The 12,765-nt window shown below is 40.7% G+C and overlaps 1 protein-coding gene across 1 annotated transcript; it reads right to left on the bottom strand.

The window, feature by feature from the left end:
* Window positions 1-324: 324 nt before the first annotated feature.
* On the bottom strand, window positions 325-12,491 carry zgc:162707 (UPF0524 protein C3orf70 homolog B). Its single transcript, XM_036959525.1, has 3 exons — window positions 11,923-12,491; window positions 2,134-2,429; window positions 325-1,533 (listed from the first exon to the last, which is right to left on the bottom strand). The coding sequence occupies exons 1-3, from the start codon at window positions 12,104-12,106 to the stop codon at window positions 1,255-1,257; spliced, it is 759 nt and encodes a 252-aa protein (XP_036815420.1). The 5' UTR covers window positions 12,107-12,491; the 3' UTR covers window positions 325-1,254.
* Window positions 12,492-12,765: the final 274 nt, after the last annotated feature.

The following is a 12,765-nucleotide window of genomic DNA, read 5'->3' as shown; positions in this document are numbered from 1 at the left end:
GTATGGTAATGGATACAGTACAGTATGGTAATGGGTAGTACTGAACAGTACTGTATGGTAATGAAAAGTACTGAACAGTACTGTATGGTAATGAGTAGTACTGAACAGTACTGTATGGTAATGAGTAGTACTGAACAGTACTGTATGGTAATTGATACAGTACAGTATGGTAATGAGTAGTACTGAACAGTACTGTATGGTAATGGGTAGTACTGAACAGTACTGTATGGTAATGAATAGTACTGAACAGTACTGTATGGTAATGGGTAGTACTGAACAGTACTGTATGGTAATGAGTAGTACTGAACAGTACTGAATGGTAATAGATACAGTACAGTATGGTAATGAGTAGTACTGAACAGTACTGTATGGTAATGGGTAGTACTGAACAGTACTGTATGGTAATGAGTAGTACTGAACAGTACAGTATGGTAATGGATACAGTACAGTATGTGCTGTGCTTTTATTCTGAGCAGTTACTCTGGTGTGAACGACCACCTCAAGAGGAAAGGAGACAGTAACTTCACTGCTTCTGGTCAAGGTAATAAAGTACATAGTAGCTGTGGGAATCACTGGTCCTCTTTCCTCTTAGGTTACCATGCTTTGCTCTGGTAAACATGTGATTTGGTATTTCCACACTGTATCATTGGCTGATAGGAGTTGAGTAGTTGGGTCTTCACAGCAGGTAGAGGAAGGAATGTGCTTTCTTGATTGTCAAACAACTTCAAAGTTCTCTCTGAAAATTTCAACTGTGATTCTATTTTTAGAAGCAGGCAGGAGTTGTTGGCGCAAGGCTTGGTAGTTGGTATTTAAGGGGCTGATAAAGGCTGTGATTGGCTGTTGATGGACTAGTAAGTAGTATATTTGGTCAGCTGCTGTGAGTGTCAAAGGACATGTTTTCCTCTGTATTTCTAGTCAAATCTTTGCTACAGGAGACAGTTCCATCTATCTAACAAACCATGCAGGGGTTCTGGAGAGATATAGAGTGGGGTGGATAAACCAGAGACCATCCATACCTGGGATCCTTGACCGTCTCTGAGAAAACACATAGGGTCATTATCATGTGGGGTTACCTAATGTATATCTGACCACAACAAAGTCAACTCCACTAGGTGGACTGTAGGTCCCTTAAATCCAACTTAAATCCAACTCAAGAAATCTGGAGCTGTTTTTCAAATGCTCCCATGGTGTGCTCCATATATATAGTAGAATATAGTTGTATCTCTCTGGTGTGCTCAGTGAAGTGTCTGTCTGTCACACAGTGGTCTCAATCTTCTCGATGATCTCCACCATGGACTTAGAGGGAGACAACAGAGAGGTCTCATCCTGGTCCCAGAGACTACAGAGGCTAGATGTCCCATCTCCATCGCCGCTCAACACTTCATTCTGATCCTCTGACTCTGACTCACAGGATTCCAGGTAGTGCCGACCTAGCGCGTTGATCCCAGAGTCCTCGGAGCTGGATGGAGAGGAGCAGTGGTCCATCTTGGGGCCTTTCAGCTTGTCTACAGGGCTGTGGTGGTGGTGCTCCCTCTGGTCTACTGGGGTGCTGTAGTAATGCTTGTCCACAGAGCTTTTGTAGTGTTGTGGTATTTTGTTGTAGTCCGCAGAGGGGTGATGCTTGTCTAGAGACGATTTGTGTTGCTTCTCACTGTGTGCAGGGGGATTGTGTTGGTGAACAGGGCTTTTGTGGTGGGGCTTGTCCACGGGGGGCTGTAGTGCGTTGTGGTGGTGGTCGTTGTGAACAGATCGTGTTGGCTTACTGGGAGGAGGCACCTGAGGAGGAGCAGCAGCAGGAGGAGGTGCCGCAGCAGGAGGAGGTGCAGCAGCAGGAGGAGGTGCCGCAGCAGGAGGAGGTGCAGCAGGAGGAGGAGGTGCAGCATAAGGAGGAGGTGCCACAGCAGGAGGAGGTGCAGCAGCAGGAGGAGGTGCAGCAGGAGGAGGAGGTGCAGCAGCAGGAGGAGGTGCCACAGCAGGAGGAGGTGCCGCAGGAGGAGGAGGTGCCGCAGCAGGAGGAGGTGCAGCAGCAGGAGGAGGTGCAGCATCAGGAGGAGGTGCAGCATCAGGAGGAGGTGCAGCATCAGGAGGAGGTGCAGCATCAGGAGGAGGTGCAGCAGCAGGAGGAGGTGCCGCATCATGAGGAGGTGCAGCAGCAGGAGGATCAGGGATGGGAGGAGGAGAACGTTGAACATAACACATCTTCCCGTTGATGCGTTTGACGATGTAGTCGTCGATGAAGAGGTCTGCTATGACACAGTATTTGGGCGACTGAAGGAACGGCGGGGACTGGAAGCAGGGGGCGATCTTCAGGAAGCGTTCGGTGAGGGAGACAGACAGGTTCATGGTGGGTGGGGACTCAGAGGGGTCAGAGGGCACCGCCGTGCTCGGCAGCTGGCACACACTGGTCATGGGCTGGTAAACATATTTACCTGCACAGACAGGAAGAGAAACACAACAGAAGAAATGTAAATATACTAATCAAGACAAGAGCCTCTAGATGACTCCTGGTGTTTTGACTCTGAGCCGTTTCGAATACTGACAACCTGTGTTTAACAATCAGATATTCATCAAACTAACGACAAGAGTTTAACAATCAGATATTCATCAAACTAACGACAAGAGTTTAACAATCAGATATTCATCAAACTAACGACAAGATTAACAATCAGATATTCAGAGTTAAAGGTAGAGGCTAGACACTAGTGTTGAAGAAGGACAACACCAGAGAGTTAAAGGTGGAGGCTAGACACTAGTGTTGAAGAGAGAAGATTGAAAAGCATTTGCTAAAAATAAAAAATGCACTACAATATGAGATAAACAGTATTTCTCGTTGGTACTGTAGGCCAAATCGTCTACACCACATTTATCCGGGCATTTCAGCGGATCATTTGAATCACTAGGCTGCTGCACATTTTAGATGGAGACATTAAAATCGTGAGATTACATCTGACTGAGATTACGATGTTACGGACTGCTACCATGTGAAGGTCTAAACTGCTACTACTGCTGAGACGCTGATAGCAAACTGAAAATTGCTTCTGGCAGCGTCTCGAATAGCACCCTATTTCCTATATAGTACACTACTTTAGGCATTGTGGACCCTGGACAAAAGAAGTGCACTATAAAGGGAATAGGGTGCCATTTGGGATGCAGGGATAAGCTTTCTACTGTGCTGAGGATTTCCAAACCTGTCGCAGAGAGAATCAATAAAGAGACTATGTTCACTGTTGAGCCTGTCAGGTATGGTTATGACTCCTGCTTTACGTTTTCAGATAGTCAGGATGTAAACAGACAGTAGTAACTAATACAGTAGTAGTAGTAGTAGTAACAGTAGTAGTAGTAGTAGTAGTGGTAGTAGTAGTAGTAGTAGTGGTAGCAGTAGTAGTAACAGTAGTAGTAGTAGTAGTGGTAGTAGTAGTAGTAACAGTAGTAGTAGTAGTAGTAGTAACAGTAGTAGTGGTAGTAGTAGTAGTAGTAACAGTAGTAGTAGTAGTAGTAGTAGTAGTAGTAGTAGTAGTAGTAGTAGTAACAGTAGTAGTAGTAGTAGTAGTAGTAGTAGTAGTAGTAACAGTAGTAGTAGTAGTAGTAGTACTAGTAACAGTAGTAGTAGTAATAGTAGTAGTAGTAGTAGTAGTAGTAACAGTAGTAGTAGTAACAGTAGTAGTGGTAGTAGTAGCAGTAGTGGTAGTAGTAGTACTAGTAATAGTAGTAGTAGTAGTAGTATTAACAGTAGTAGTGGTAGCAGTAGTAGTAACAGTAGTAGTAGTGGTAGTAGTAGTAGTAACAGTAGTAGTAACAGTAGTAGTGGTAGTAGTAGTAGTAACAGTAGTAGTAGTAGTAGTAGTAGTAGTAACAGTAGTAGTAGTAACAGTAGTAGTGGTAGTAGTAGTAGTAACAGTAGTAGTAGTAGTAGTAGTAACAGTAGTAGTGGTGGTAGTAGTAGTAGTAGTAGTATCAATAGTAACAGTGGTAGTAGTAGTAGTAATAGTAGTAGTAATATCAGTAGTAGTAGCAGCAGTAGATGTAACAGTGGTAGTAGAAGTAATATTAGAAGTAGCAGTAGTAGTAGTAGAATAAGTAGTAGCAGTGGTAGTTGTGGTAGTAGTAGTGGTAGTAGTAGTAACAGTAGTAGTGGTAGTAGTAGTAGTAACAGTAGCAGTAGTAGTAGTAGTAGTAGTAGTAGTTGTAGCAGCAGTAGTAGTAGTAGTAGTAGTATATTAGTATCAGTAGTAACAGTGGTAGTAGTAGTAATATTAGAAGTAGCAGTAGCAGTAGTAGAATAAGTAGAAGCAGTGGTAGTGGTGGTGGTGGTAGTAGTAGTAGTAGTAGTAGTAGCAGCAGTAACAGTAACAGTAGTAGTAGCAGCAGTAGTAGTAGCAGTAGTAGTGTATTAATATCAGTAGTAACAGTGGTAGTAGTAGTAATATTAGAAGTAGTAGTAGCAGCAGTAGTAGTAACAGTAGTAGTGTATTAATATCAGTAGTAACAGTGGTAGTAGTAGTAATATTAGAAGTGGTAGTTGTGGTGGTGGTAGTAGTAGTGGTAGTAGAATAAGTAGTAGTAGCTGTAGTAGTAGTAGTAACTGTACTAGAGTAGTACATGTGGTAGAGTAGTACATTTAGTAGTGTTAGTAGTAATAGTAGCAGTAGTAGTGGTAGTAGTAGTAGTGGCAGCAGCAACAGTTGTAGAATTAGTAGCAATATAAGTAGTAGCAACAGTAGTAGTATTAGTAGCAGCAGTAGTAGTACTACTAGTAGTAGTAACAAGAGTAGAAGTAGTAGTAATGGTAGTAATAGTAGGAGTAGTAGTATCAATAGTAACAGTGGTACAAGTAGTAATAGTAGTAGTAGTAGCAGTAGGAGTAGTAGTATCAATAGTAACAGTGGTACAAGTAGTAATAGTAGTAGTAGTAGCAGTAGGAGTAGTAGTATCAATAGTAACAGTGGTACAAGTAGTAATAGTAGTAGTAGTAATAGTAGGAGTAGTAGTATCAATAGTAACAGTGGTACAAGTAGTAATAGTAGTAGTAGTAGCAGTGGTAGTAGTAGTATCAATAGTAACAGTGGAACAAGTAGTAATAGTAGTAGCAGTAGGAGTAGTAGTATCAATAGTAACAGTGGTACAAGTAGTAATAGTAGTAGTAGTAGCAGTAGGAGTAGTAGTATCAATAGTAACAGTGGTACAAGTAGTAATAGTAGTAGTAGTAGCAGTAGGAGTAGTAGTATCAATAGTAACAGTGGTACAAGTAGTAATAGTAGTAGTAGTAGCAGTAGGAGTAGTAGTATCAATAGTAACAGTGGAACAAGTAGTAATAGTAGTAGTAGTAGCAGTAGGGGTAGTAGTATCAATAGTAACAGTGGTACAAGTAGTAATAGTAGTAGTAGTAGGAGTAGGAGTAGTAGTATCAATAGTAACAGTGGTACAAGTAGTAATAGTAGTAGTAGTAGGAGTAGTAGTATCAATAGTAACAGTGGTACAAGTAGTAATAGTAGTAGTAGTAGGAGTAGGAGTAGTAGTATCAATAGTAACAGTGGTACAAGTAGTACTAGTAGTAGTAGTAGCAGTAGGAGTAGTAGTATCAATAGTAACAGTGTTACACACGCCTCTATGAAGAGGGAACGCAACACCCTGCTACCACTAAACTCTCTGTGATGCGAAAGAGGTATGGGCTGTAGGTGCGAGTAAGGATGACACAGACAGAATGTGGTACCGTTTACAAGGACTTTATTTCTTTACACGGTAATATGGGGAAAAGGGGCTGGACGGAACCAAAGCAAAGAAAGTAAATCTCAAAGCCCCCCCCCTCTCCTATCTTACCTGCCTACCCACTACTTACCTAATTTAGCACCACCTGGTGCCCTAACCAAAATACAGGGAGTGGTCCGCCCAGGTCTTACCTAGTGTACCTAGACAATGAATATACTACGGGTATATGTATGCCCGCGGGCCTCTTGCCTAAGCACTCCCAAGGTGCCTTCCCCTTTCCCCCTGGGAACAAATGAAACAGGATATTAAACAATTTCCAACTAACAAAGGACATCAAATAAGCTCCATCTGAGCAGCAAACTCATAGAACATACCACTTCCCAGCAATGAACTCCCAGCACAATCAATCTCCAGCAAAAAAAATCTCTCTATCACAAACAATCGCTCTGCAATGACCTCAGAGCAAATCTCTAGCAAAATCTCTCAGCAATCCCTACCTCCAAATCTCTCAGCAATCCCTACCTCCAAAAATCTCTCAGCAATCCCTACCTCCAAAAATCTCTCAGCAATCCCTACCTCCAAAAATCTCTCTCTCCTGAACAGAACACTGGCTTTTATATAGCTTCAGAATGAATGTATAATTGGAGACAGCTGTGCCTTGACGAGGGGGCGGGGTCAGCTCTCCAATTAGCCCTGGAGTCGACCAATCAGCTGCTTGAGGGATTTCAGGAAGCCATTTCCTGAAATAAAACACATGCAAATACACAAACTACAACACAAACTGGGGAACGTAACAACAGTGGTACAAGTAGTAATAGTAGTAGTAGTAGCAGTAGGAGTAGTAGTATCAATAGTAACAGTGGTACAAGTAGTAATAGTAGTAGTAGTAGCAGTAGGAGTAGTAGTATCAATAGTAACAGTGGTACAAGTAGTAATAGTAGTAGTAGTAGCAGTAGGAGTAGTAGTATCAATAGTAACAGTGGTACAAGTAGTAATAGTAGTAGTAGTAGCAGTAGGAGTAGTAGTATCAATAGTAACAGTGGTACAAGTAGTAATAGTAGTAGTAGTAGTAATAGTAGGAGTAGTAGTATCAATAGTAACAGTGGTACAAGTAGTAATAGTAGTAGTAGTAATAGTAGGAGTAGTAATAGTAGGAGTAGTAGTATCACTAGTAACAGTGGTACAAGTAGTAATAGTAGTAGTAGTAATAGTAGGAGTAGTAGTATCAATAGTAACAGTGGTACAAGTAGTAATAGTAGTAGTAGTAGTAGCAGTAGGAGTAGTAGTATCAATAGTAACAGTGGTACAAGTAGTAATAGTAGTAGTAGTAGGAGTAGAAGTAGTAGTATCAATAGTAACAGTGGTACAAGTAGTAATAGTAGTAGTAGTAATAGTAGGAGTAGTAATAGTAGGAGTAGTACTATCAATAGTAACAGTGGTACAAGTAGTAATAGTAGTAGTAGTAGCAGTATGAGTAGTAGTATCAATAGTAACAGTGGTACAGGTAGTAATAGTAGTAGTAGTAGCAGTAGGAGTAGTAGTTTCAATAGTAACAGTGGTACAAGTAGTAATAGTAGTAGTAGTAGCAGTAGGAGTAGTAGTATCAATAGTAACAGTGGTACAAGTAGTAATAGTATTAGTAGTAGCAGTAGGAGTAGTAGTATCAATAGTAACAGTGGTACAAGTAGTAATAGTAGTAGTAGTAGCAGTAGTAGTAGTAGTATCAATAGTAACAGTGGTACAAGTAGTAATAGTAGTAGTAGTAGCAGTAGGAGTAGTAGTATCAATAGTAACAGTGGTACAAGTAGTAATAGTAGTAGTAGTAGCAGTAGGAGTAGTAGTATAAATAGTAACAGTGGTACAAGTAGTAATAGTAGTAGTAGTAGGAGTAGTAGTATCAATAGTAACAGTGGTACAAGTAGTAATAGTAGTAGTAGTAGCAGCAGTAGGAGTAGTAGTATCAATAGTAACAGTGGTACAAGTAGTAATAGTAGTAGTAGTAGTAGCAGTAGGAGTAGCAGTATCAATAGTAACAGTGGTACAAGTAGTAATAGTAGTAGTAGTAGCAGTAGGAGTAGTAGTATCAATAGTAACAGTGGTACAAGTAGTAATAGTAGTAGTAGTAGGAGTAGGAGTAGTAGTATCAATAGTAACAGTGGTAGTAGTAGTAATAGTAGTAGTAGTAATAGTAGGAGTAGTAGTATCAATAGTAACAGTGGTACAAGTAGTAATAGTAGTAGTAGTAGGAGTAGGAGTAGTAGTATCAATAGTAACAGTGGTAGTAGTAGTAATAGTAGTAGTAGTAGTAGTAGGAGTAGTAGTATCAATAGTAACAGTGGTACAAGTAGTAATAGTAGTAGTAGTAGCAGTAGGAGTAGTAGTATCAATAATAACAGTGGTACAAGTAGTAATAGTAGTAGTAGTAGCAGTAGGAGTAGTAGTATCAATAGTAACAGTGGTACAAGTAGTAATAGTAGTAGTAGTAGCAGTAGGAGTAGTAGTATCAATAGTAACAGTGGTAGTAGTAGTAATAGTAGTAGTAGTAGGAGTAGGAGTAGTAGTATCAATAGTAACAGTGGTACAAGTAGTAATAGTAGTAGTAGTAGCAGTAGGAGTAGTAGTATCAATAGTAACAGTGGTACAAGTAGTAATAGTAGTAGTAGTAGCAGTAGGAGTAGTAGTATCAATAGTAACAGTGGTACAAGTAGTAATAGTAGTAGTAGTAGCAGTAGGAGTAGTAGTATCAATAGTAACAGTGGAACAAGTAGTAATAGTAGTAGTAGTAGCAGTAGGAGTAGTAGTATCAATAGTAACAGTGGTACAAGTAGTAATAGTATTAGTAGTAGCAGTAGGAGTAGTAGTATCAATAGTAACAGTGGTACAAGTAGTAATAGTAGTAGTAGTAGCAGTAGGAGTAGTAGTATCAATAGTAACAGTGGTACAAGTAGTAATAGTAGTAGTAGTAGCAGTAGGAGTAGTAGTATCAATAGTAACAGTGGTACAAGTAGTAATAGTAGTAGTAGTGGCAGTAGGAGTAGTAGTATAAATAGTAACAGTGGTACAAGTAGTAATAGTAGTAGTAGTAGGAGTAGGAGTAGTAGTATCAATAGTAACAGTGGTACAAGTAGTAATAGTAGTAGTAGTAGCAGCAGTAGGAGTAGTAGTATCAATAGTAACAGTGGTACAAGTAGTAATAGTAGTAGTAGTAGTAGCAGTAGGAGTAGTATCAATAGTAACAGTGGTACAAGTAGTAATAGTAGTAGTAGTAGGAGTAGGAGTAGTAGTATCAATAGTAACAGTGGTAGTAGTAGTAATAGTAGTAGTAGTAGTAGTAGGAGTAGTAGTATCAATAGTAACAGTGGTACAAGTAGTAATAGTAGTAGTAGTAGCAGTAGGAGTAGTAGTATCAATAATAACAGTGGTACAAGTAGTAATAGTAGTAGTAGTAGCAGTAGGAGTAGTAGTATCAATAGTAACAGTGGTACAAGTAGTAATAGTAGTAGTAGTAGCAGTAGGAGTAGTAGTATCAATAGTAACAGTGGTAGTAGTAGTAATAGTAGTAGTAGTAGGAGTAGTAGTATCAATAGTAACAGTGGTACAAGTAGTAATAGTAGTAGTAGTAGCAGTAGGAGTAGTAGTATCAATAGTAACAGTGGTACAAGTAGTAATAGTAGTAGTAGTAGCAGTAGGAGTAGTAGTATCAATAGTAACAGTGGTACAAGTAGTAATAGTAGTAGTAGTAGCAGTAGGAGTAGTAGTATCAATAGTAACAGTGGTACAAGTAGTAATAGTAGTAGTAGTAGCAGTAGGAGTAGTAGTATCAATAGTAACAGTGGAACAAGTAGTAATAGTAGTAGTAGTAGCAGTAGGAGTAGTAGTATCAATAGTAACAGTGGTACAAGTAGTAATAGTAGTAGTAGTAGGAGTAGGAGTAGTAGTATCAATAGTAACAGTGGTACAAGTAGTAATAGTAGTAATAGTAGCAGTAGGAGTAGTAGTATCAATAGTAACAGTGGTACAAGTAGTAATAGTAGTAGTAGTAGCAGTAGGAGTGGTAGTATCAATAGTAACAGTGGTAGTAGTAGTAATAGTAGTAGTAGTAGGAGTAGGAGTAGTAGTATCAATAGTAACAGTGGTACAAGTAGTAATAGTAGTAGTAGTAGCAGTAGGAGTAGTAGTATCAATAGTAACAGTGGTACAAGTAGTAATAGTAGTAGTAGTAGCAGTAGGAGTAGTAGTATCAATAGTAACAGTGGTACAAGTAGTAATAGTAGTAGTAGTAGCAGTAGGAGTAGTAGTATCAATAGTAACAGTGGAACAAGTAGTAATAGTAGTAGTAGTAGCAGTAGGAGTAGTAGTATCAATAGTAACAGTGGTACAAGTAGTAATAGTAGTAGTAGTAGGAGTAGGAGTAGTATTATCAATAGTAACAGTGGTACAAGTAGTAATAGTAGTAGTAGTAGCAGTAGGAGTAGTAGTATCAATAGTAACAGTGGTAGTAGTAGTAATAGTAGTAGTAGTAAAACTACTACGACCACTTAAAACTGCATAAGGGCTTGTAAGTAAGCATATCACTGTAAGGTCTACACCTATTGTATTCGGGGGCATGTGACAAATAAAATTTGATTTGATCCTTTGTCAAATTGATGATCATCAATCAACGTAAATGTTAAAGCCTATAGACTACTGGGAAATAAGAAAAGCCTAACCCCTCAGTGGTACTCTTTCACTAGGATAATGTGATTGAGTTGTTGACAATAGCGGCCTATACTTCCTACAGTACTGCTTGCCTAGCAGCCTGGTCTCATAGACTGGACTTAACATAGTAAACGTACATCTGGGAAACTCAAATTAGTTATGTTTTGGTTATATAAGTCAGCTGAGCAATGGGGCTGGATAAATGTAACGACTCTCAAGGAAGCAATGGAGTAAAAACAAGCTTCTATTTTGGGATCTGATGGGTTCTGACAGTTGAACTAAGCTCATGAGGCATTTATTTATAAATTACAATACTAAAAGTATATATACTAAAAGTATATTACAAGGCTAAAAGTATGTGGACACCTGTTAGTTTAACATCTCATTCCAAAATCATGGGTATTAATATGGAGTTGGTCCCTCCTGGTCTTCCGCTGCCAGATTCATCCGCTGCCAGATTCATCCGCTGACAGATTCATCCGCTGACAGATTCATCCGCTGACAGATTCATCCGCTGACAGATTCATCCGCTGCCAGATTCATCCGCTGACAGATTCATCCACTGACAGATTCACCACTGACAGATTCATCCGCTGACAGATTCATCCGCTGCCAGATTCATCCACTGACAGATTCATCCGCTGACAGATTCATCCACTGACAGATTATTCCGCTGCCAGATTCACCACTGACAGATTCATCCGCTGACAGATTCTTCCGCTGCCAGATTCACCACTGACAGATTCATCCGCTGACAGATTCATCCACTGACAGATTCATCCGCTGACAGATTCACCACTGCCAGATTCATCCACTGACAGATTCACCACTGCCAGATTCACCACTGCCAGATTCATCCGCTGCCAGATTCATCCGCTGCCAGATTCATCCGCTGCCAGATTCATCCGCTGCCAGATTCATCCACTGCCAGATTCATCCACTGCCAGATGGTGAAGCGTGATTCATCACTCCAGAGAACATGTTTCCACTGCTAACCATTGCTCATTGTGATCTCAGGCTTGTGTACGGCTGCTCGGCCATGGAAATCCATTTTATGGAGCTATTGTCCTGACATTGCAAGTTGAGTCCACTCGGTAGTGAGTGTTGCAACCCAGGACAGATGATTTGTACACGCTTCAATACTCAGCGGTCCTGTTCTGTGGCTTACAGTTGACCGGGGCAGCTCTAGCAGGGCAGACATTTGATGAACTGACTTGTTGGAAATGTGGCATCCTATGATGGTGCCACGTTGAAAGTCACTGAACTCTTCAGTAAGGCCATTCTACTGCCAATGTTTCAGTATGGTGATTGCATGGCTGTGTGCTCGATTTAATATACCTGTCAGCAACGGGTGTGGCTGAAATAGCCGAATCCACTCATTTGAAGGGGTGTCCACATAATTGTGTATATATAGTGTATATTCTTCCAGAATAAATGGGTATATATCATTAATTTAGAATACATTTAACAAAAAAATGCATGTTATGACTGCGTTGTTGTTTGCTAATAGCTACTTACAGTGGCACCAGCCCAAGTGGCAGCACCAGTGCAACTTGAAGCACTTTCCGTGGCTGTGCGTGGCGCATATTAACAGCCCATCGCACGGCAAGAAGTCCGGTCTCCCCGCGCAGCTGCGGGCCAGTGCCTGCGCCTCGTCCAACTTATCACTCTTCGGACACTTCTGGGCTCCAAAACCTGCCATGACCACATCGCCGATCACACCGATACAGAGGCGAACATCCGTCCGGTCAGATATCACATAACGGGGCGGAAATATCTAATGCGATTCTGTCCGGACAGGGAATACAATCTGAAAGTCTACTGTAAAACAAACGTCCGAAAATATGATGTAGCGCGTTATTTTGGGATAGGCAAAAGCAAAACGAAACGCCCTATAAAAGTTGATATAGAAAGGAAATTCAGTGTTCAATCAATGCAGAGGTGGGTAAATTACCCGGCTGTGCTTTGGAATCTATCGTTCTTCGAAGAAGCGAGTCGCACTTTCGATGTTCCAGAGATCAATCAATCCATCCACACTGGGAGGAAAAAGGTCATTGTCCCTGGTCTTTCTGCGTGCTGCAGACGCCGATCCATCCAGCGCACCCTTTCCCCTCCCTCTCACCCCCCTCCCTCCCTCGTACCCACCCGCTCCTATCCTCCTCAACTTTAACACAGAGACTCCAATAAATATGAATTCACATTTCTGCTATATGGCCGAATTTGATGCATATGTAATTCCTGGGCTTGTTTTTGGGGGCTTGAGAACTAATTTGGTTGTCAATTGTTGTCAAGTCATAAAATCTAGAATATACATATGAACAGCAACAGCAGAATGCCACTAGATGGCCATGTTACTGTGGT

The sequence above is a fragment of the Oncorhynchus mykiss genome, chromosome 22 (genome assembly GCF_013265735.2).
Source record: "Oncorhynchus mykiss isolate Arlee chromosome 22, USDA_OmykA_1.1, whole genome shotgun sequence".
Classification (NCBI taxonomy): domain Eukaryota; kingdom Metazoa; phylum Chordata; class Actinopteri; order Salmoniformes; family Salmonidae; genus Oncorhynchus; species Oncorhynchus mykiss.
Note: the sequence above shows the minus strand (reverse complement) of the source record. Positions and strands in the feature narration are given on the sequence as shown.

What these genes read in the sequence shown, in the direction of transcription:
- zgc:162707 (XM_036959525.1), bottom strand. Translation starts at nt 12,106, where the DNA reads ATGGCAGGTTTTGGAGCCCAGAAGTGTCCGAAGAGTGATAAGTTGGAC. An exon ending in CCACTTGGGCTGGTGCCACT is followed by an intron (nt 2,430 to 11,922) that starts GTAAGTAGCTAT and finishes CTGTCTGTGCAG; the next exon opens with GTAAATATGTTTACCAGCCC. An exon ending in CTGCTGCACCTCCTCATGAT is followed by an intron (nt 1,534 to 2,133) that starts GCGGCACCTCCT and finishes CCAGTAGACCAG; the next exon opens with AGGGAGCACCACCACCACAG.